General features: G+C 41.8%; 1 protein-coding gene and 1 long non-coding RNA gene across 2 annotated transcripts; both read left to right on the top strand.

Moving 5' to 3' along the window:
- The first annotated feature begins 5036 nt into the window (after nt 1–5036).
- On the top strand, nt 5037–8212 carry LOC121839545. The gene is made up of 2 exons (XR_006078993.1): nt 5037–5213; nt 7333–8212. It is a non-coding gene; the product is annotated as an uncharacterized LOC121839545 (long non-coding RNA).
- Nucleotides 8213–22521: 14309 nt separating this feature from the next.
- Nucleotides 22522–24566, top strand: LOC112234127 (class E basic helix-loop-helix protein 22-like). The gene has a single exon (XM_024402126.1). The coding sequence runs from the start codon at nt 22797–22799 to the stop codon at nt 23622–23624; it is 828 nt and encodes a 275-aa protein (XP_024257894.1). The 5' UTR covers nt 22522–22796; the 3' UTR covers nt 23625–24566.
- The last annotated feature ends 289 nt before the right edge of the window (nt 24567–24855 follow it).

The raw sequence follows: 24855 nt of genomic DNA, 5'->3' as shown, positions 1-24855 counted from the left end.
AAGCAACATCATGGACTAAATGTTCCAATTCTGTTGATGCATTTTGCTGTGACAGTATAGGTCAAATGAGGATCCTACATCTGTATAGACATCCATATATGGCTCTGGGAAATACTATCTATGGGTAGGAACAAAATGCATAAACACAAATGGCAGAGCAACCTCAAGAAGGATTGTATATACTAATGATCATTGTCATGGCTACAGAACTGAACATGACAGGCAATAAGATTCATTGAACAAATCTATATATTTTGACTTACTCTGCATTGTTGGGAAAGGGCTCGTAAGTAAACGTTTCACGGTAAAGTCAACACCTGTTCTATCCGGTGCATGTGACAAATACAATTTGATTTGATGACTGCAGCAATCTACCTGACATCACTGAAACACTACCTTATCCATCCATTGACTTGTATCATGACCACCATGACTATTTGATCATGCTTCCATACAGTATTTCCCAGATACAATCTCATACTTTCTGTTAATCAAAAATTCACTAAACTAGAGCATGGTGGATACATCTTGGTTATCATTGACAACAATATAATTATTAACAATAATTGTCACCTCTATTTGAATAGAAAAATGGAATAATGGAGCTTCACTGGGCTGATTCCATTCATTTAGCTTTGAATGTGTTTGTATCTTATTAGTATATTGAAATATAAAATATAAGGTTATTACAATGGATATGTATTCCTTAATTAAGCAAAACATGAGATGTATTTTGAAAGTATATTTATATAATCAGACACCTCATCCCCCACTTCCTACTGATCAACATTCTCAGGGATCAAACAACAGGAATCTCAAGTCCATCTCTGGGTCTCAAATATTTACATTATGATTTGTACAATAATACAATCCAAATTCCATTATATAATTGAGTGGTTGATCAATGGAAATATGAATAATCATATTGCTAATATTGGCAATGAGTTTCACATTGAAAGATTGACGTCTGAAATCTAAAGATTGTGATATGGGTTGATGCAGTCAAATGTTCTTACTGAGTGGTTAATCAATGCTAATATGGATAATGCTATTGATAATATAAATTGGCCTATCAAAGTGGTATTAATAAGATCCATGCCATTGCTTCTACAACCTTTGAGGTAACCTATTGTATGTGTCAAGTATTTCAGTGAGGCTCTGATGCTACAAGGTTAGGGGATAGAAGCCTATGGGTCTTTGTGTCTGTATATGCTAGGAAGGAGGAGGGGTCATATAGGCTACATTATACCCCGTTGTTAAATTCGATATACAGAAAACCACAACGCTTATCGACTGTAATAAGGAGAATGCTATAAGCGTTAATAACAGCACATTTACACCGCAACTATTTGACATGTCCGTTGTTTTATCGTAGTCTATGTATCATACTACATCAGACAACAAACGAATTTGTTTACATGAGAGAGTTGGGTCTGGATGTTGCTAATTTACAGAAAATGTCCCCACATTTCGGCTGGGACACGCCGGATAGATTGCTATTAAATTGAATATGAATATTCTCAGACTGATACCACCACTTTAAATAAAGTTTGATTTGTTTAGATTTGAACCTATTTACATGCCTATTAACATGCGTTAGCCTACTACAAACGAATGTTATATGGAGCCTATTGTTACACAAATAGAACACAATCGGTAAAGTACTTACATTTCGAAAGATACATGCCTGCTGTGCGTGCCTGTATAACCCATAGTAACGGTTTCCTGAAATAATCAATAATTCATCAATATTCTATGCTAGATACATTTTTATTCAAGTACAACTAGAGGTTACTTCATTTAGAGACAGGCTACATTTAATGACCAATAGCCTGACAAACCACTTGACTTTGATTTAATTCAGCCTTTCATGATATTGTGTTTATGTTTTACGAAAAATTGTAAATTATTGAACTGGCATAGGCTTCTTTTTGTGTCACTCAGAATATGTAGCGACCAATTTCAGCTGCACATGACTAGTTATACACAACCTAAACCAATGTTTTTCAAGTAATATGTTCGAGTATTTTGTAAACAATCCCGTCAAATTTGAGAAGAATGACGTGTGAGTCAGGGTAACGCCACAATGCAAAGCACCACTTTCCATTATGGCCCATTTGATATCTAATCTAGGCTACACAAACAATGACCCTTAGCAAATAGTTAAACCGAGCACTACAACCTCACACCGAATTGACCATGGCTATTCTGCACAACACAATCCAATGTAAAATTGAACGAAATGAAAAAAGTAAAAAAAAAGTAAAAAAAATATAAAAAAATAAAAGTCGAAATTCTGTCTTACTTGAGAGGCCGTGCTTTAGCAGTATCACCATCCTCCGATTAATAGCCAGATCAGTCTGCAGACATTTCTCTACACCGACTGTTGGACTTGGGCTTCAAGGTTTCAAACTTTACAAGTCCCACCTCTGGCCTAACTGATGGTGGAATTTGCATCTGCAGGGAGAAGTCATTTTAGGGAGTAGTGCCCCCCTCTAGGTATTGTTTTCTCTGTTTTTACCCCTTCCATTGTGTTGACCCTCCGTTCGGCCATTGGTTAATAAATGTTTGTCTGTTTTGAAGGGCCGGACAATAAGGGATGGCCTGTGACCCCGCAGAGCCCAGACTTCGCGCTGGCTCATTGTGACGCGCTGGGAAAGGGGCTTTGGGAGGGGGACCCCGGGCACTGACCCGCGCATATCCCGTAGCCTCGCCATTCAATGCTCGCACTGCTGCGTGTCGCCCGCAGCTTCCATTGTTTCAGGGGGAACAATAGTTTTTTTCTACGCCCTCGCAGATAAAATATGCGGCTTTAAAATGTCGCTCTGAAGTGGCAGCAATCCAGATATGTAGCCGCATGTAGCTTGGCCTGAATGGCTTTGTCCATTTAGCTTTAAATAACCTGTTTTGCACTATACCACCGCTGCTACAGTAATGCGTTTTCACATATTGATTTATCCATACTAAAACTGTAGAAACAAATAAATTATATTCCATGCCTTCCAGATACGGTATTAATATTTGCAGCGGCCAATGTAGTATCATCAAACGAGAATTGAATTCTCACAGCAATCGTGTGTTTAAAGGCCCGTTGTAATATAATGTAGTAGTAGCCTATAGTACAATTCTATAGAGGGCAGGCTGGGAGGTAGATGTCCTATGGATGGAGAGGAGAAGGCCTGCAGCCTCCACGCGTCAAGAGAACAGAGGGAAAGCAGAAGGAGAAGAAGCAGAGAAATAGAGGGGGTGTTTTGTTCTTAAAGGCCGGTGCATTTTGAACATGCGGCAGCTTCTGTATTCAGAGCAAGTGGAGGACACACATGCTATAGCGACATATCAGATGTTCAAATCAAGTCAACTGAAATATATTTCTTTGTAACACTTTGCTTTTCTCTCTCTCTGTGTGTGTGTGTGTGTGTGTGTGTGTGTGTGTGTGTGTGTGTGTGTGTGTGTGTGTGTGTGTGTGTGTGTGTGTGTGTGTGTGTGTGTGTGTGTGTGTGTGTGTGTGTGTGTGTGTGTGTGTGTGTGTGTGTGATTCACTGTGTATGCGGTCATTTCATTGAGCCTATAGGGCTTTAGTGAGTTTAGACAGGCTAGAGTGACATCATCTTTCCATGGGGCCCAGTGTGGGGATCCATACTGTGTTGTGTTTCGATTGGATATTTTGCCCCTGCGTCGACCTCCACAGGAACTGAAGAGAATACAAACCAGTAGCACAGAACACATGGGTGGCACTTACTTCAATGAATTATTCATTCGATATTGAATAGCTCGCACTGTATTGGCCTAGTGGATTCTTCACACCCATTTCAAATTTGTTTAACCAAAATCGCAAGCCTATAGACCTAGAAGTAGGCTAGCTACTATCCATAATGTGACTGACATTAATGTTTCTGCGTTTTTCATATCAAGTCAGACATTGACTGATGACGCGTTTGGAGAATTATAGTCGCCCATGTACCCTCACATTTTACTGGCCTTGGGTCTACAATATTTGACATTTTCAAAAATCTGGTGTGCTATGAAGCAGAAATAGCCTTTTGCCATATTTGATGGTACTGTAAGTGCTGAATCCACCTTATCTCATCTGACCTAATTAGGAAAGCTGCAGCAGTTTGCCGAACTCTATACTGGAGAGTTACATGCGCCAAAATGTCCATGACATCTGCGCTTGTAACATGGTGCTAAGCAAGGTTTATCCAGAGAAAATACAAGCCTATACAACATTATAGTGGTAAATAAATGCACTTGCGTGAATAAGGCCCCTCTTTATTTACAATAGGCTACCTACTTGTATTTACAATAGGCTACCTACCTGTATTTAAAATAGGCTACCTAGAAGACCTTCATGCATAGGTTAAGTGCATAACGATACACTGGGTCGAGGGGTATGCTTAAACATCTACAATCGTTAGAAGTTGTAAATATGAATTTGTACTTATTTTAAGGTCGTGAAATAAAATGACATTTATATATGGCCCATGAATCACGTGCGGTCTGAGGGCTCACCATCTCACAGGATCAAATGCAGTGAGACTGAGCTGCGGTCCAGAGGCATAACTATAACATACTAATGGAGCTCTCAGGACAAACGGTATTAAACATGACAAATTGCGCCCAGCACATGGAGACGACGATTCAATGCTGTACCGTTATTACACACACTCCTAATCTAGGTTCAGATTATAGTTGATTCCATATATCTAGTCCATTATGATTTAGTGCACTGCTAGGCTATATTTAACACCATGAAAGATACAAACACGACGAACAACATGGGCAGATGACTAACTTAACCAAATTATTTTCATGTCATATTGAAATTTGATATTAAAAACAGTGTGTGTGCGTGTGTGTGCGAGAGAGAGAGAGAGAGAAATAGAGAGAGAGAGAGAGAGAGAGAGAGAGGGGGAGAGAGAGGGGGAGAGGAGGGAAAGAGAGATTTAACTCATTGTAATGCACAGAACGACCTGCCCTCTTGAAAAAAAGGAAAAAACGCAGCCATGCTTTGCAGAAGCTAGAGCATTGCTCATACTGGTATCCACTACTCGCCTGCCGGAGTCGTCTGATTGTACATCGCTACACCGAAATAACCGGGAATACAAGTTGCTTTGCTAAGACCAAAAATAACTACACCATACAGTGACGTGAAAGACAACACAAACGAATGGATACACGAAAAGACTATAAGATGGACCATATGGCGAGAGATGGTGAGTATGGTCCATGTTTCGACTAGGTCCGTGTCTTATATAATAATTATATGAAAATAAATGTGCTTTTTCAGTCTGGTCACTGTGTAACATAAAAGCGGACCATGCACTAGGCCTGTATGGGGTCGTGGTGTCGGCATGGTTCGCTCTAGGCATATGTGCTCAAAGATAACGGACATTCCTTCCCACGTTGCACTTGCCATTGTTATTGCGGGCGTTCAGAAAAAAATACCTCAAGTAATCATGGATATGAATAAGGCTGACAAGGAGCCAGACAAATCTCGATACCGAAAACATTACAGGGCAACTGGACACATGAATACAGTTATTTAATCGATAACAACGATGGCATGGATGCATGGTCATTATGCACTTGTTTATTTGTTCGTCGCGCAGCGCTTGAAGACAATAGGTCCGCGCACATTGGGTCAACTGGGTTGCGTTCCCAATGGCTATGAGATGCGAGGACTGTCATACGGTTTGTCATACACTCCAAATATCGGTTCATAAAGGACGGCTTCATTTAGATATTTCATATGATAGATGGGGTTTTCCCCCCATCTAAAATGGCGTTTCCCTTTGTTTCTCCATTGAATGGGTGATGAGGTTCAATAATCATATTCGGTAGCCTTCAGGACCCACACTGCATCCTAGCGTATGTTTATGAATGAATATAATCTGTGTAAAGGCAGAAATAATCCCCAAAGTCTAGTGGATCGCTTAGAAGCACTGTTGTAGCAGTAGCCTACTTGCTGTAGTAGATAGGCTACTTGTAATATTAGTGGCGGAGGTAATAGCAGTATAGTAGCAGTGACTCAATCATTGATTATTGAAATGTCAATATACTTTGCACTGGTTCACAAGGTAAATTCATGGACATAAAGACTGAATTCAACACAATCAGAGATTTCATCTAATAGCCTATTGGCATACAGTTTCAAACACGTTTATAATGCGCAATAAACACTATGCCTTTGATATGCTATGCACATGGCTAGGCCTGCTGTGCACAATTAATTGAATTAATGCACACATTATCTTGCTTTCAAGAGAAAATGTAAAATAGTTTGCAAGGTGCATGCACCTGTTTAAAAAAAAACACCAACAGCAGATAGGCTCCAGCATTGGACTTAAACAAATTGTTTAACGAAATTGTTGTAAATGGCTGACAGATATTAAACAATTCGGCAAAATGTAAAAAATAAATAAATAAATAAACTCTCGCTCTCTGCTTAACTCGGAATCGGAATGTGCGCGTATATGTACGTATGCGTGTGTGTGCGTTCATTTTTAGAATAGTATAATAACATTTTAAAAGTGTCAAACCTTTAATTTAGTATAAATCAATAACTAATGTTGTAATATTATCAAACTACTCATCCAGATCACTGTGCACTGAAATGCAAAAACAATATTTAAAATCCTCTATTTCCATGATGTCCATCACCATTACATTTTAACAAGGTGCGTTGGGTAGCCTAATTGCAACAGCTAAGAAACAGGGAGATTATAGGTTTAAACTGGGATTGAAGTGCTTTTTCCTTAGTTTCAAGGGCACAGGAAGCTGATCGGGGACGTTGGCTATAGAGAGAGAGAACATCTGTTTGCCCAGTGACGTCACTGCCCCCCATGCAATCCTCTTTTGCGCTGAAGGCAGATGCCTTATTTGTTTGGCTAGAGCGCCATTAATCCTAAAGTTATCCAGCGAGTGGAAAAGACCGGGCGGAGGGAGATCAGTCAGATTTAGTGGTGTTGGAAACGGGACATGTACAACTCAGCTCAGCTCGTCCTCGGTCCCAGATGGATCTGTGAGGAGAGGAGCCTATATACCTTTGCCTTCGGTGGTTCCACGGTGCGTTGATGGAATACAGTATGCGGGAGGGAAGCAAGCTTTTCAATTGTCCCGCTCGCGTTTTGCGGCGTCTCTCTTTAAAAAAAAAACTTGACCTGCGAGTAGACTTGTGCGGTGCTATGCGTTCTCTTGTAAAGGGCCATCCATTTTTTTCTACGCAGACTTGTATGGATCTCTATAAGATTATTGTCAAAAATAAGATGATTGCTGTATTGACTGTCTAAGAAGGTTTGTGACGCATTTTGTGTTTTCTTCTTTTTTTGGTAGATATTTGATGTAGGAATACGACGACGTCGAAGTCTACACCTGTCCGAAGCTTTTTTGACGAGACGATCAAACGGTCCGTCTCTCTTTTTTTTTTGCCTCCCGAGATGAATTCGGACTAACCATAATTTTGAAACTCGCCACCAAAAAACAGCGCTAGTGACGACTTTAACCCATTACGCACCAAGTTCAATGGCCGCGGGCCTTCAATAGGCTTAGCCTATTGCAAACATTTTTCAAATTTTGCCAAATTACATTCCGTTTTCACGGTGGGGTAATGTATATACATTTATCAACAACTTTGTCTACCATTACAGAATGATTGGCTGTTTTGGGAGTCCAACTTCAAAGAACAACGACATCGACATTGACAACTATTCGCACTGAAGGTCTGAAGGAACGGGTGGGTACATTGAACAAGGAATGGTATGGGTCGAAGTGGTCAACTCCGATTTCAATGGCAAAATGTAGCTCACACACACACACACACACACACACACACACACACACACACACACACACACACACACACACACACACACACACACACACACACACACACACACACACACACACACACACACACACACACACACACACACACACACACACACACACACACACAGAGAGAGAGAGAGAGATCTGAGATTCTGGTTCAGGCTTTCCGTGTTCACAGCGGACCTTGATTTAATGTCTTACAATTAAGGCACGCGGTGAATGCCAAGAGCGGAGCCTGCTATCGTCGGCGCGAGAGCACACAGCTTTCATTAAAACAACACGCTAGAGGGATAACGGAAAGCTTTGTGTGTCTGCAATTGTTGTCCGTAAATTGCCCTCTATTTTGTATTGTTTTCTTTTTTCAGAATAAAGAAATTGTACCCAATATTACCAGCTCATGTCTTACTTTTTTGAGAACGGATGTCATTTCAAAGGCATGTACACGGTCGATATGCAACATGATATGCTTAAACACATCCATCTTAAACATATGCAGCTTAAAATAGGTGGGATGAAGTTGTGAACGTGCGCTGTGGTCGAGTGTCTATAAATGATGACCTTTGGCTGAGGCCTTGCTTATTCACGACCTGCTCTGAAGGCGCTGTCCACCTCTACTGGTGCTGAAACCAGCTAGCCGCCGAGACGAGCAGCCCTTTGTTTTAGTAGGCCTGCGCTACGCAAACGCACCAGAAGAATATTACACACGAAATATACAGTAAGCTCAAACAAATGCAATTTATATTCTGTTGAATACACGAAAGTAGGGCACAACCGGATTTATTTACACAAAGACACTGTATGCATGCATCAGCACTCACAAACAGGCACAGAAACACACGCCACAAGAATGCACGTAGGGACATGTATAGCCACAGTTCTACATTGCATCGTGTCTAATTCTGAGGTTTACGTGTAAGCTTAATGATATAAGCCTCGGCGAACAAGATTACTTGACATTTGCAAGCAGTGAATTTTTCTTTCTTTCTAAAACATAGCCTAATGTAACGACCAACTAATTTGTAGCCAGCCAAACACCGGATAGTCCTAACCTACATACACTAATCCGTAGGCCAGCATGTTCAACCGTCCATTCTAGGATCATTTGACTAAGAATCTGAACAGATAATCCAGATTCAAATATATAGCGCATCTCCACAATTTCGAAGAGATATTGATATGCATTGGTCAAAAGCATTTATTCAAATTCAATCAAATCTAGGTCTATGTTGAATCGTTTCTTCCCTGTTTGTAGATTTACAATCATTCCCATAGGATTGCTCTGCCACCTGGTGGCCATTGCATACATGGGCAGGCTTTAATACATTGTATACCACTGTAGGCAACACGCCACAGAGCGAGTGAGGGTCAACAGACATGGTTCATGTCGAATCCTTTTATCAAGTTGACAAGGTTTCAGGGTAATCACTAACAAATAAATATACACTACAATTCATCAGCATTTTCAGTGGGAATTTGTATTTGATAGGTCTATAGGTATACAGTAACCACATTTGAAATAGTATTAAGTTGTATCTTTATCTGACAATCACAAAGCACCATAGGAAGAAGAGAAGGCCCTCCTAGGTGATGCAATACCCATTTCACTACCCATGGGTACCAGTGGTTTGCCCGTTTTCCTGAATTAAGTTAGGATTCCTCCCCCTCCCTTGGTCAGCATTACTAAATAACAGGATCTTGGCTGATAGGTTTTCAGACACATGTCATTATAATGAGGTTGAGAAAGACAAGAGAAAGGGAGGGATGGAGGCAGGAAACAAAGGAAGAAAAATAGATTGTGCATAGTGTAGAGAGATAGTCATATAAAAGCATATACTGAGTTATCTCTCGCAGGGCTAGGGTCAAGTTGAACTGAAGGCCATTCAGGAAGGTAGCTTAAATAACTATTTAAAATAAAAAATAAAAAATAAAAAACATGTATTTTTAATGATTTATCAATAAACTAAGGAGTAGAAGCCATTTATTTCAAAAGTTATTCAATTTTCGAATTTTAAATTAAAATCACTTCCTGAATTGATCCCAGCCCTGGTCTGTAGTCACCCTGGTGTATAATGCAAGGGTGTTGCAAATAATGCCACATTTTCTGAGTACATTTAGGTTATTATACCGCTGTAGAAAATAATGGCATATTTCCTGAGAACTTTTAGGTAATTATACTGATATAGAAAATAATGGCACACTTCCTGAGTACTTTTAGGTTATTCTACTGCTGTAGAAAATAATGGCACACTTCCTGAGTACTTTTAGGTTATTCTACTGTTGTAGAAAATAATGGGCCTCTATGAATGACCTCAGCAACATAAAGATAGCCTATATATATTCTTAATCTTAATGGTAAGTTAAGACCCCGACTGAGTTACAATATGGCTGTGTGCTCGATATATACAAAAGTATGTGGACACCCCTTTCAAATTAGTGGATTCGACTATTTCAGCCACACCAGTTGCTGACAGGTGTATAAAATCGAGCACACAACCATGCAATCTCCATAGACAAACATTGAAGTAGAATGGCCTTGCTGAAGAGCTCAGTGACTTTCATTGTGGCACCGCCATAGGATGCCACCTTTCCATCAAGTCAGTTCATCAAATTTCTGTCATGCTAGAGCTGCCCCGGGACAACTGTAAGTGCTGTTATTGTGAAGTGGTAAAAATTGTCTGTCCTCGGTTGCATCACTCACTAGAGAATTACAAACTGCTTCTGGAAGCAACTTCAACACAAGAACTGTTTGTCAGGAGCTTCATGAAATGGGTTTCCATGGCCGAGCAACCGCACACAAACCTAAAATCACCATGGGCAATGCCAAGCATCAGTTGGAGTGGTGTAAAGCTCGTTGCCATTGGACTGTGGAGCAGTGGAAAAGCATTCTCTGGAGTGATGAATCACAATTCACCATCTGGCAGTCCGTCGGACTAATCTGTGTTTGGCAGATAGATGCCAGGAGAACGCTACCTGTCCCAATGCGTAGTGCCAACTGTAAAGTTTGATGGAGAAGGAATAATGGTCTGGAGCTGTTTTTCATGGTTCGGGCTAGGCTCCTTAGTTCCAGTGAAGGGAAATCTTAATGCTACAGTTTACAATGACATTCTAGACGACTCTGTGCTTCCAACTTTGTGGCAACAGTTTGGGGAAGGCCCTTTCTTGCCCCTGTGCAAAAAGCAAGGTCAGCACAGAAATTATTATTCCTCAATTATCGGTGAGGAAAAACTTGACTGGCTTGCACAGAGCCCTAACCTCAACTCCACCGAACACCTTTGGGATGAATTGGAACACTGACTGTGAGCCAGGCCTAATCGCCCAACATCAGTGCCCAACCTCACTAATGCTCTTGTGGCTGAATGGAAGCAAGTTCCCACAGCAATGTTCCAATATCTAGTGGAAAGCCTTCCCAGAAGAGTGGAGGCTGTTATGGAAGCAAAATGTTGACCAACTCCATATTAATGCCCAAGATTTTGGAATGAGATGTTCGACAAGCAGGTGTCCACATACATTTGGTCACGTAGAGTAGATTGTAACTCAGTCGTGGTCTCAACATACTATTGATGGGTAAGAATAGTAGAAAACACCAGGTGCAATTTCAAAATGTTGTTGTGCATCAGCAGCTTTTTCCTTTGTGTCAATCAGTGACAGTCACTCAATTAGCCATGTCAGCTAAGCATTTTTAGATTGGTAGTTAGTCTAGCCAGCTATCTAAACTTGTAGTAATCCACTGATTTTACGACCAAATCTCACTTACGGCCACCAAAAGGCTCTTGTAGGCCCTGCACTCAGGGCAGGACCTGGCACAGAGAACAGCCCCACTGACTTAACATTACCTACTCTAAGACGAGAAGCACAAACAGTAATTGGTCTGAAGTGACCACTTGGGGAAATTGCTACTCAATACAAAATAAATATCTTTATGTGATGGTGTTGCCATGCAACAAAACATTTGTGGATGACACAACAGACATGAAAGTGATTTTTTAAAAATCAAATAAGTATAAACACTTATATCGATTGATATTCATGGCTGGGCATCAGCAGTTCCATTTCAACTCAGAAAATTGAGGAAGTGAAATATAATTCAATTCATGAGTTGGAAAATCATCATGCAAACTAGACAATTGTCCATTCATGAATTTCTATCTCCTCTAAATTGCATAGAATTATGTTGGATTTATATAATTCCTAAACATGCCTACTCTTACTAAGATCTCCAGTGGTTTATTCACCATTGCACCATTAAAAACATAAGAGGCTGTCCTCAGACTAGGTGTTGTCTGCCACCTTGTGGTAGACATTACTTACTACAGTACGACTCAAACGAGATAGAGAAAAATATTGGCAATGGGTTTTCCCTCAGCAAAGGAAACAATGTGTGTGAGATGACAGTTACTTAGTAGTCGATGTAGAGTGATCAATTGGAGGATGCAGACAAAACCAAAACACAGTCTGAAGACTGAATTTGTACCTATTGTGTGTAACTGGAATAGTGACTAATATTGTGGGTGAATTGCATATATATATATAAATAAATATATATATATACAGTACCGGTCGAAAGTTTGGACACACCTATTCATTCAATTTTCTACATTGTAGAATAATAGTGAAGACATCAAAACTAGGAAATAACAGATATGGAATCATGTAGTAAGCAAAAAAGTGTTTAAAAAATTAAAATATATTATACAATTGAGATTTTTCAAGGTAGCCACCCTTTGCCAAATTTATTTCCTTCTTAATGCACTTGAGCCAATCAGTTGTGTTGTGTGTTGTGTTGTGTATACCAGTTCTGTTTTATACAGAAGCTGGCCCTATTCGGTAAAAGACAGAGTCCATATTATGACAAAAACAGCTCAAATAAGCGAAGAGAAATGACAGTCCATTGTTACTTTAAGACATGAAGGCCAGTCAATCTGGAAAATGTCAAGAACTTTGAACATTTCTTCAAGTGGAGTCGCAAAAACTATCAAACGCTTTGATGAAAATGGCTGTCATGAGGACCACCACAAGAAAGGAAGACCCAGAGTCATCTCTGCTGCAGAGGATAAGTTCATTAGAGCCTCAGAAATTGCAGCCCAAATAAATGCTTCAGAGTTCAAGTAACAGACACATCTCAACATCAACTGTTCAGAGGAGACTATGTGAATTAGGCCTAAATGGTCAAATTGCTGCAAAGAAACAACTACTAAAGGACACCAGTAAGAAGAACAGACTTGCATGGACATTAGACTGGTGAAAATCTATCCTTTGGTCTGATGAGTCAAAATTTGAGATTTTTGATTCCAATCACTGTGTCTTTGTGATGATCTCTTCATGTGTGGTTCCCACTGTGAAGCATGCAAGAGGAGGTGTGATGGTGTAGGTTACTTTGCTGGTGACACTGTCAGTGATTTATTTAGAATTCAAGGCACACTTAACCAGCATGGCTACCACAGCATTCTGCAGCGATACACCATTTAAAAAAAAAAATTAAAACCTTTATTTAACTAGGCAAGTCAGTTAAACCATCCCATCTGGTTTGCGCTTAGTGGGACTGTTATTTGCTTTTCAACAGGGCAATGACCCAAAACACACCTCCAGGCTGTGTTCCCACATGCTTCAAGAGGGCCACCATTGTTCCTGTTCCCAAGAAAGCTAAGGTAACTGAGCTAAATGACTATGAAGTGCTTTGAGAGACTAGTCAAGGACCATATCACCTCCACCCTACCTGACACCCTAGACCCACTCCAATTTGCTTACCGCCCAAATAGGTCCACAGACGATGCAATCTCAAACACACTGCACACTGCCCTAACCCATCTGGACAAGAGGAATACCTATGTGAGAATGCTGTTCATCGACTACAGCTCGGCATTTAACACCATAGTACCCTCCAAGCTCGTCATCAAGCTCGAGACCCTGGATCTCGACCCCGCCCTGTGCAACTGGGTACTGGACATCCTGACGGGCCGCCCCAGGTGGTGAGGGTAGGCAACAACATCTCCACCCCGCTGATCCTCAACACTGGGGCCCCACAAGGGTGCGTTCTGAGCCCTCTCCTGTACTCCCTGTTCACCCACGACTGCGTGGCCACGCACGCCTCCAACTCAATCATCAAGTTTGCGGATGACACAACAGTGGTAGGCTTGATTACCAACAACGACGAGACGGCCTACAGGGAGGAGGTGAGGGCCCTCGGAGTGTGGTGTCAGGAAAATAACCTCACACTCAACGTCAACAAAACTAAGGAGATGATTGTGGACTTCAGGAAACAGCAGAGGGAACACCCCCCTATCCACATTGATGGAACAGTAGTGGAGAGGGTAGCAAGTTTTAAGTTCCTCGGCATACACATCACAGACAAACTGAATTGGTCCACCCACACAGACAGCATCGTGAAGAAGGCGCAGCAGCGCCTCTTCAACCTCAGGAGGCTGAAGAAATTCGGCTTGTCACCAAAAGCACTCACAAACTTCTACAGATGCACAATCGAGAGCATCCTGGCGGGCTGTATCACCGCCTGGTACGGCAACTGCTCCGCCCACAACCGTAAGGCTCTCCAGAGGGTAGTGAGCTCTGCACAACGCATCACCGGGGGCAAACTACCTGCCCTCCAGGACACCTACACCACCCGATGTCACAGGAAGGCCATAAAGATCATCAAGGACAACAACCACCCGAGCCACTGCCTGTTCACCCCGCTATCATCCAGAAGGCGAGATCAGTACAGGTGCATCAAAGCTGGGACCGAGAGACTGAAAAACAGCTTCTATCTCAAGGCCATCAGACTGTTAAACAGCCACCACTAACATTGAGTGGCTGCTGCCAACACACTGACTCAACTCCAGCCACTTTAATAATGGGAAATTATGTAAAATATATCACTAGCCACTTTAAACAATGCTACCTAATATAATGTTTACATACCCTACATTATTCATCTCATATGTATACGTATATACTGTACTCTATATCATCTTCTGCATCTTTATGTAATACATGTATCACTAGCCACTTTGTTTACATACTCATCTCATATGTATATACTGTACTCAATACCATCTACTGTATCTTGCCTATGCCGCTCTGTACCATCACTCATTCATATATCTTTATGTACATATTTTTTATCCCCTTACACTTGTGTGTATAAGAAGTATAGTAGACTTGTATAAGACTTGTGTGTATAAGTAGTTTTGGAATTGTTAGTTAAATTACTTGTTGGTTATTACTGCATTGTCGGAACTAGAAGCACAAGCATTTCGCTACACTCGCATTAACATCTGCTAACCATGTGTATGTGACAAATAAAATTTTATTTTATTTTATTATATTTGTAAGGGCTATTTTACCAGGAAAGAGAGTGATGGAGTGCTGCATCAGATGACCTGGCCTCCACAATCACTCAACCTCAACCCAATTGAGATGGTTTGGGATGAGTTGGACCGCAGAGTGAAGGAAAAGCAGCCAACAAGTGCTCAGCATATGTGGGAACTCCTTCAAGACTGTTGGAAAAGCATTCCACGTGAAGCTGGTTTTGAGAATGCCAAGTGTGTGCAAAGCTGTCATCAAGGCAAAGGGTGGCTACTTAGAAGAATCTAACATTATTTTGATTTGTTTAACACTTCTTTTGGTACTACATGATTCCATATGTGTTATTTCATAGTTTTGATGTCTTTGCTAATATTCAACAATGTAGAAAATAGTAAAAATAAAGAAAAACCTTTGAATGAGTAGGTGCGTCCAAACTTTTGACTGGTGCTGTATATACACTGAACAAAAATATAAACATAACATGTAGAGTGTTGGTTCCATGTTTCATGAGCTGAAATAAAAGATCCCAGAAATAGTCCATACGCACAGGAAGCATATTTCTCTCAAATATTGTGTACAAATTTGTTTAAATCCCTGTTAGTGAGCATTCCTCCTTTGCCAAGATAATCAAATCAAGAAGCTGATTAAATGGCATGATCATTACACAGATGCACCTTGTGCTGGGAACAATAAAAGGCCAGTCTAAAATGTGCAGTTTTGTCACACAACACAATGCCACAGATGCCTGAAGTTTTGAGGGAGCTTGCAATTGGCATACTGACTGCAGGAATGTCCACCAGAGCTGTTACCAGATAATTTAATTTCAATTTCTTTACCATTAGCCCCCTCCAACATTGTTTTACAGAATTTGCCAATACGACCAACTGGCCTCACAACTGCAGAACACGTGTAACCACGCCAGCCCAGGACCTCCACATCCACGTTCACCTGCGGGATCGTCTGAGACCAGCCACCTAGACAGCTGATGAAACTGTGGGTTTACACAACTGAAGAATTTCTGCACAAACTGCTAATCTCTGTGCTCGTCGTCCTCACCAGGGTCTGGACCTGACTGCAGTTCGTTGCCGTATCCGACTTCAGTGGGATCCGACTTCACCCTTGATGGCCACTGGCACACTGGAGAAGTGTCTTCTCACGGGTTGAATCACGTTTTTAACTGTACCGGGCAGATGGCAGACAGCGTGTATGACGTCATGTGGGAGAGCAGTTTGCTGATGTTAACGTTGTGAACTGAGTCCAACATGGTGGCGGTGGGTTTATGGTATGGGCAGATATAAGCTACGGATAACGAACACAGTTGCATTTTATTGATGGCAATTTGAATGCACAGAGATACACAATTCCTGGAAGCTGAAAATGTCCCAGTTCTTCCATGGCCTGCATACTCACCAGACATGTCACCCATTGAGCATGTTTGGGATGCTCTGGATTGACGTGTATGACAGCGTGTTCCAGTTCCCGCCAATATCCAATATCTTTGCACAACCATTGAAGAGGAGTGGGACAGCATTCCACAGGCCACAATCAACAGCCTGATCAACTCCATGCAAAGGAGATGTGTCATGCTGCATGAGGTAAATAGAGGTCACACCAGATACTGACTGGTTTTCTGATCCACGTCCCTACCTTTTTTCTTAAGTATCTGTAACCAACAGGTGCATATCCGTATTCCCAGTCATGTGAAATCCATAGATTAAGGCTAGTGCATTTATTTCAATTGACTGATTTCCTTATATCAACTGTAACTTGTTTATACTTTTTTTCCCGGTATATACACTGAGTATACCAAACATTAGGAACACCTTCCTAGTATTGAGTTGCACCTCCCCATCCCTTCTTTTGCCCTCAGCACAACCTCAATTCATCTGGGCATGGGCTCCACAAGGAGTCAAGAGCGTTCCAGAAGTATGCTGGCCCATGTTGACTCCAATGCTTCCCATAATTGTGTCAAGTTGGCTGGATCTCCTTTGGGTGGTTGACCATTCTTGATACACACAGGAAACTGTTGAGCATGAAAAACCCAGCAGTGTTGCAGTTCTTGACGCAAACCCGGAGCACCTGGCACCTTCTACCATTACCCCATTCAAAGGCACGTAAATCTTTTGTCTTGCCCATTCACCCTCCGAATGACACACATACACAATCCTTGTCTCAATCGTCTGAAGGCCTAAAAATCCTTATTTAACCTGTCTCCTCCCCTTCATCTAAACGGATTGAAGTAGATTTATTAACAAGTGACATCAAGAAGGGATTATAGCTTTCACCTGGGCAGTCTATGTCATGGAAAGAGTAGGTGTTCTTAATATTTTGTACACTCAGCACCCTAGTAGCAGCCTAAGAAGAAAGCTCCTGTAAATATGTCATATTTTAATATTTTAAGTGGTTGTCACGACTTCCACCGAAGGTTGTTCCTCTCCTTCTTCGGGCGGTGCTCGGCTGTCATCACCGATCAATTTTTCTTTTTCCATTTGTTTTGTCTTTGGTTCATTCACACCTGGTTTTCATTTGCTTTAATTTCTGTGTGTATATTTACCCCTGTTTCCCGCTTAGGTTTGTGCGGGATTATTTTTCATGTTGCTCGTTGAGTTTATTCTCTTGTGTACAGTGTTGTAGAATAGTTAGGAGTGTTGTTTTTCTCCTTCCGTTAGTCACTGTGTGTTCCTTGTCTTGGGCGTTTATTGGTATTGTACCTGACCCATTTTTTGGACTTGTCTATTAAAGACGCTAATTTGACATCTCTGCTCTCCTGCGCTTGACTACCTTTACTACCTCAAGTACAAAGTCACAACAGTGGTTTTAGGTTTAGGTTTAGGTTTAGGTTTAGGTTTAGGTTTTAGCTTTTTTATCAGCTGCTTTGTTCTTCTTAACATTGAGTTTTGTTTCATTATTTTATTTTATTTGTATGATTTCATTGTTTTTTTTTAATGATGTGTCTAGACACTATACCAGCTTTTTAGTTTTACCTGGCTGCTGGTTCCGGATCTTTTAAAAACATAAATTGAAGAGTCACCTGAAGCTTGAGGGGAATGGGATATGCAGTAGAGGAATGGATTGCTGAGGCAGAGGGCTCGTAGTGAGGATGACTGGCTACAACTATGAACTGTTTGAGTTTGAGTTTATTTTATTTTTACAGGGACAGTGCACATTAATCAACGTTTCAGTAAAAGTGCCGGTTTTAGCCAGCTGGCTAATTTTCAACCGCAGTCCCTGGGCAGGTTATTAAAAACAATTACAATATAGACAATCAATGAGCAGTGAGCACACGCAGAGTAACATAGGACAAGCAAGACATAGCATACAGACATAATAACATAGGACAAGCAAGACATAGCATACAGACATAATAACATAGGACAAGCAAGACATAGCATACAGACAGAGCAACATAGGACAAGCAAGACATAGCATACAGACAGAGCAACATAGAACAAAAAGCAGCAAGACAAAATTCATAAAAGCAACAGTGTTTCCACACCTCACAAGCTACAGACAACAGACAACATGGAAAGCGGCAATAAACAGTTAGGGGTTATGTTAACAAATCTGATTGACCTTTAGCCCTGTCTTCATGCATTTTGTGTAAGTGTGATATGTGGTGCAGTTATGTGTGTCTGATGGCAGTGTATTCCAGACATAGGAAGCTCTCACAGAGAAAGCGGATTTACTAAAGGTGCTTTTCCTTAAGGGAACTATACAGTCACCTCTCATGGCAGACCTTGTGGATCTGCTACCAGATGTTTGGGTTTTCTGTTTAACAAAAATACTGAGTGGAGGGGGAGCCAGTCTATTTAGGATCTTGAATACAAGACATGCGTCGATGTATTGCACGAGATTTTCCCAACTCAGGAGCTCATGCTTTCTGAGGATGTAACAGTGATGATGGGTATTGGGCTTCCTATCAAGCACTTTGAGAGCCTGTTTGTAGACAGACTGAATAGGTTTTAATGTTGTACAGCAAGCTTGGGCCCAACTAGTCAAGCAGTATGTTAAGTGGGGGAGTATCATAGATTTGAAGTACAGTTTTGCTACCTCTGTAGTCAAACAATTTCGTTATAAATCGGAAATTAGCTAGGTTGAATTTGGTTATTTGAATTACCTTTTTCACATGTTTTTTAAAAGAGAGGTTGGAATCAAGGATGTTGCCAAGGTACTTAAAATCAGATACCACCTGGAGCTTCTCCCCTGACATATAGACATCTGGCTCAGTAGCATCTGTTGCCCTCTTTGTGAAGAACATGCAAACAGTTGTTTTTTCACATTGTGGGGTGTGCTTTCAAGCCACCAGAGCTGCTGAAGCATAACCCAAGTGGGTGCCATACATTGTGAAGGAGAAGTCCAGTGGCCACACTGGTTCCTAGAGTAGCCCTCTACAAGATCATCACCAGACTCTTCATCAACCATCTCCCTGACCAACTTCCTCTGATCAAGCCATGAACTGTCCCTCTCCATCTTTGGGGATGCATGCACTCAAAGACTTGACCTCTATTGGTTGACCTTTACTATAGCTAGGATACTCATGATGTCTTGGTTGTTCATTTTTTTTTAAAGCATTTTGAGATTGTAATAAATAACGCTATAGAAATGTCATACATTATCATTATTATCCCTTCAGGAAACATCAAGAGCTGAAAGTGTCATTAGACCCATCAAGATATTTCTCACATCTTAAAGGGGAAATGTGCGTTGGCTACATCCAATTTTTCATTTTTTATGAACGATGTTATCAGGATAAGGTAAGACCCAGATGCAGACCAAGTCGAAGTAACAATGTTAATTACAGCAACAGGGGCAAAGGTACAGGACGGCAGGCAGGCTCAGGGTCAGATCAGGCAGAGGTCGGTAAATCCAGAGGTGGGGAAAAGGTCAAGGACAACAGGCAGGCTCAGGGTTAGGGGCAGGCAGAGTGGTCAGGCGAGTGGCTCAGGGTCAGGACAGGCAAGGGTCAAAACCAGGAGGACGAGAAAAGAAAGACTGGGGAAAAGCAGGAGCTGATACAAAAACACTGGTTGCCTTGACAAACAAGACAAACTGACAACAGACAAGCAGAGAACACAGGTATAAATACACAGGGGATAATGGGGAAGATGGGCGACACCTGGAGGGGGGTGGAGACAATCACACCCTGGAGGGGGGTGGAGACAATTACATTGGTAAACAATGTAATTCTAAACAAACACTGTATAGCCTTAAAACACAATAATTCTGTGACCTCCTGGATGGTCAATCCTTCCATCCATAGCTCTGTCTATGATTTTGAGAATGGTTACATTTCTGCAGCCCCATCACTCAGCTATTTACCAAATCAGTGGCCTCTTTATTGTTTGAACTGCAGATTGATGCTTTAAACTTCTATGAAAGTGTACTACATACTCAGTCAAGAGGTCTGGCCCTTTAGGGCAGAGGAGGAAATGCACCTGCCCTGAAACCACAATGACTGGATCAAACCCTGTTCTAGATAGTCCTTCCATCGCTACACTCTGCATGATCTCTCTCCAAAATCTTGTCTCATTAGCCTGGTACTGCTGTTTCTACATCCAGCCCCATCCTATCTCATTAGCCTGGTACTGCTGTTTCTACATCCAGCCCCATCATATCTCATTAGCCTGGTACTGCTGTTTCTACATCCAGCCCCATCATATCTCATTAGCCTGGTACTGCTGTTTCTACATCCAGCCCCATCTTGTCTCGTTAGCCCGGTACTGCTGTTTCTACATCCAGCCCCATCATGTCTCATTAGCCTGGTACTGATGTTTCTACATCCAGTCACATCATGTCTCATTAGCCTGGTACTGCTGTTTCTACATCCAGCCCCATCTTGTCTCATTAGCCTGGTACTGCTGTTTCTACATCCAGCCCCATCTTGTCTCATTAGCCCAGACTGATTGGGCATGAAGGTGTTCCTTCGCTGTCTCAGGATAAAGTGAGTGTCGTCGCCAGACCATAGTTCTTTAATATTCCAACGTCAGTGCAAGCTGAGAACCCCTCACAGACACCACAGTATATCATTACCAGAGGCTGTGTAGGAAGCCTAATTGACCTGGTTGAAAAGCAGAAACATTGACCTTGAGGTGTGTGTGTGTGTGTGTGTGTGTGTGTGTGTGTGTGTGTGTGTGTGTGTGTGTGTGTGTGTGTGTGTGTGTGTGTGTGTGTGTGTGTGTGTGTGTGTGTGAGAGAGAGAGAGAGAGGGAGGTGTTCCTAATTGGTGATAAAGGAAGGCATTAATTATGCAAAGTTTGCTTGGGAAATATTTTGTCATAGATGTAGGATACACTGTTTGACAGCAGATGGCAATGTCAGCACAAGTAATGGCTATAGCCAGCTTGACTTTTTGGATGGGTTGGTTCTTTCTGATTTAAATGAATCGATTTTACTCAGTCAATGAATGTTTACAGTTAGCTTACTGACAATTATTAAATGTCAACAAAAAAGTTACGTTAGTGCATTAATAGCTCAATGTTGCCTTGCAAAGCTTATTGTAAGACGCATTGACGTGATAGCCAACAGCTGTCATTGTAAATGTATTTTCACGATAATATGAGCCCTTTAGGGAGAGTCACACGTTATAGAGAGAGGCTCGCATCCAGGGGCTATCATCGACATGTACAATGAAACCAGAAACGTTACATTTGACAAAACATTTGGCATGACACGTAGTACAAGGCAAGGAATGTTAGTAAAACAGGTTCTGGATTTTAGGCTAGAAACTGTAGACTATTGCCTGTGTTTTCTATTCTCAGTAGTACACAGTTTGAACAGGATTAAAATAGTTATACATTTGAATCAACAGCCAAAAGATGCGTGAACTTAGAGTAGAATCAATATCATATTGGTATACAAATTAAGCGCTTCTTATTAAGACAGAGGAGAAGGCAGGGAAGGAGAAAAACTCACACTTGAGGATAAAGACAGTGTAGTGTCTCAATAGTCAATAAAGAGTTATATTATCCCTACGACGTATTCATCATTCTGAAATAGAGAGGCGCATTTAGATTGCCCACTGACGGGTGAATGTCGCTTGGCATGTCACTTTTAAAAGCAGTGGTTGGGATTCCTAATAGGAGCAGCACCTTGCAAACATGTACTCAAGCTTTTATACAGACGGTAACTCGTATAATAAACCCCAGCGCCCCATTATAAAGCTGTAGGCAGCTCCTCACAACATGTGTGCACACGGAGCTACTATACCCAGACTGAGAAGGACAGAGAGATACAGAGGGAGGAGGTGGAGAGCACTCGGGACTGTTTGTTAAAATCCCATTAATTACATCGTTAACCTGATTGGGTAGACAGAGGGGGCAGAGAGAGTGCGAGAGAGCGGTATCCCAATAGGCAAATCCTCTTCATATTAACCCGCCTCGAGATAATGATGTAAAAGACTCCCCCGTTTTTGCGCGTGATGCTGATCGCCGTGGAGATCTGCTGAAGGTGAATCAGAGCGAATAAGCAGCGTGAGCGCAGAGAGGGAGAGAGAGAGAGCCGATGCGTCTCCACATCTCAGTTGACAAGTCGAGCAATAATAAGGCATCAAGACCAACTCACTCTCTCTGACAGCGCACAAAGCAAGAAACTTATACAAGAACCGTCGCCGGGAGAGAGTCTCCAGAAACTGCCACCCACTAAAGCAGAGTCTGGAGGAGAGGACAAGTGCTATGGACAGGAGAATGAACTTGAACGGACCGGGAGATATTTTCCACAAAACACTCAGTGCTGTCTCCAACAGAAAGATGGACTCCTTCAGGTCAGCGGCTGGTGTTGACCTGCCGGGGTCCAGGGACCGCCAGTCACCGATCAGCTGTTTCGACCAGACCGACTCAGACCCGATTCAACCCGGTGGACTGGCTGGCGGTCGAGGGGGACCGCTGGGTCTGCCGACCGGATCTTTGTGCGTCAAGTTCGGCGAGAGCAGCAACAGGACCTCGGCGGCAGAGAGCAGTGGCGGGGAGCAGAGTCAGGACGATGACAGCGACGGCAGATGTGAGATGGTCCTCCTGGCCGATGGGAGAACGGTGGCCGCCGGTAAACCGGAGGGAGGTAAGAAAAATAAAGAGCAGAAAACACTCAGACTAAACATCAACGCGCGGGAGAGACGAAGGATGCACGACCTGAACGACGCGCTGGACGAGCTGCGCTCTGTCATCCCGTACGCGCACAGTCCCTCAGTGCGGAAACTCTCCAAAATCGCCACTTTGCTACTCGCCAAAAACTACATCCTCATGCAGGCGCAGGCTCTGGAAGAGATGAGGAGGCTGGTGGCCTATCTGAACCAGGGTCAGGCCATCTCAGCGGCGTCCATACCTGCCACAACGGCCCTTGCTGCTCCGGGTCTACCGGGTCTGAGCGCGGGGATAAGTGCGTACGACCAGCCGCCTGTGTACCCCTTCACCACCGGATTGGCCGGGTCTTCCTGCCCCGACAAATGTGTCCTTTTCAACAACGTCACCTCGAGCCTGTTTAAACAATGCACTGACAAGCCTTAACAGCATCACAACAACGAGCCGGTACCAGAGACTCAGAGAAGCACATGCAAGAGAAAAACAACACCACTTTTTAAAACACATGGCGACTTTGGAAAGGTTGCAAGTCAGTGTAGACCATGAAGTAAAGCTGATGATCAGTAGGCCTACTTTTATAACATTTACAAATGCATTCAAAGAAGCTTTTTTGTTCAGACAATACTTGATTGTGTATATAAAGCATCATTTAAGTGCTGGTATGAATGAAAGTGAAAAACCAAACAGAAGTTTAGGAGCGCAAGTGGTGCTGGATTGACAATTGTTAATTACTTGCTCAAATATGGACGCTGTATGGAGTGTTGACCTGACAACATGCGACCATTTCACTTGAATAGACGGAACATTAGTTAATATAAGAAACCACAAACTTGCTGCTTTATGAACTTGATTTATATGAAGGCGTTTGCTTATTGGTCGTTATTTGGTGAACTTTTGAGAATTCACTGAGCATCCCATAGGCATGTCCTGAGGGAAAGCAAAGTGAACTGAGTTGAATACGAAATATTTGTTTTCATCTCTCACCCCAAAGTATATTGTCATTTAAATACTTTTTTTAATGAAACACTTGTGCTACATTGACAGTTTCTTTGGCACTGTAATATAATGGCATTTGAGTCTCTAATGGCCTGTATCTTCAGTTTCCGTCCTTTTCGATTTTTTTTCCTTTTATTTATCGATTTGAAACATTTTATTTGCATGGTGGTACACTGTATACTGCATAGCGACGTGTCTGATTTGCGTAATTTCTTATACACTCTTGCAATAAGGCCGAGGTCTTGAGGGATCAGGCACGCTGTCAGGTCAAGCAGTGCATTATTGTAGATACATTAGTTACTGTACTATATGAATAAAGAGGGCCATTTGTATGTGTTTATGTGTTGGAAAGCTTTATTAAAATATTTTGAACATAACGAATTCCTTCGTCTGCTCGTCTGATGTGTAGTCACTGAAAATGGAGAAATGTAAGAAAACGAAGCCGGGACTGAATTCTATTTTTTAGAGGATCGACGTTATTTTGCCTCATTCATCTTCGAAAAATCTGAACGAGGCTATTTTAGCATATTTTCAAGGAATTGTATTTGCACGTGATTATCGAGTTATTATTCTAACTTTATTTTATATTCCATGCATATTTCTGTATTCCTACATCAAAGCCTAAATAACAATGCATTTTAATTTCTCCTTTTCTCAGGTC

This window comes from Oncorhynchus tshawytscha, linkage group LG16 (genome assembly GCF_018296145.1).
Source record: "Oncorhynchus tshawytscha isolate Ot180627B linkage group LG16, Otsh_v2.0, whole genome shotgun sequence".
In the NCBI taxonomy this organism is placed as follows: Eukaryota; Metazoa; Chordata; class Actinopteri; order Salmoniformes; family Salmonidae; genus Oncorhynchus; species Oncorhynchus tshawytscha.
Note: the sequence above shows the minus strand (reverse complement) of the source record. Positions and strands in the feature narration are given on the sequence as shown.

Coding starts and splice junctions, on each gene's coding strand:
- LOC112234127 (XM_024402126.1), top strand. CDS start 22,797: ATGGACAGGAGAATGAACTTGAACGGACCGGGAGATATTTTCCACAAA.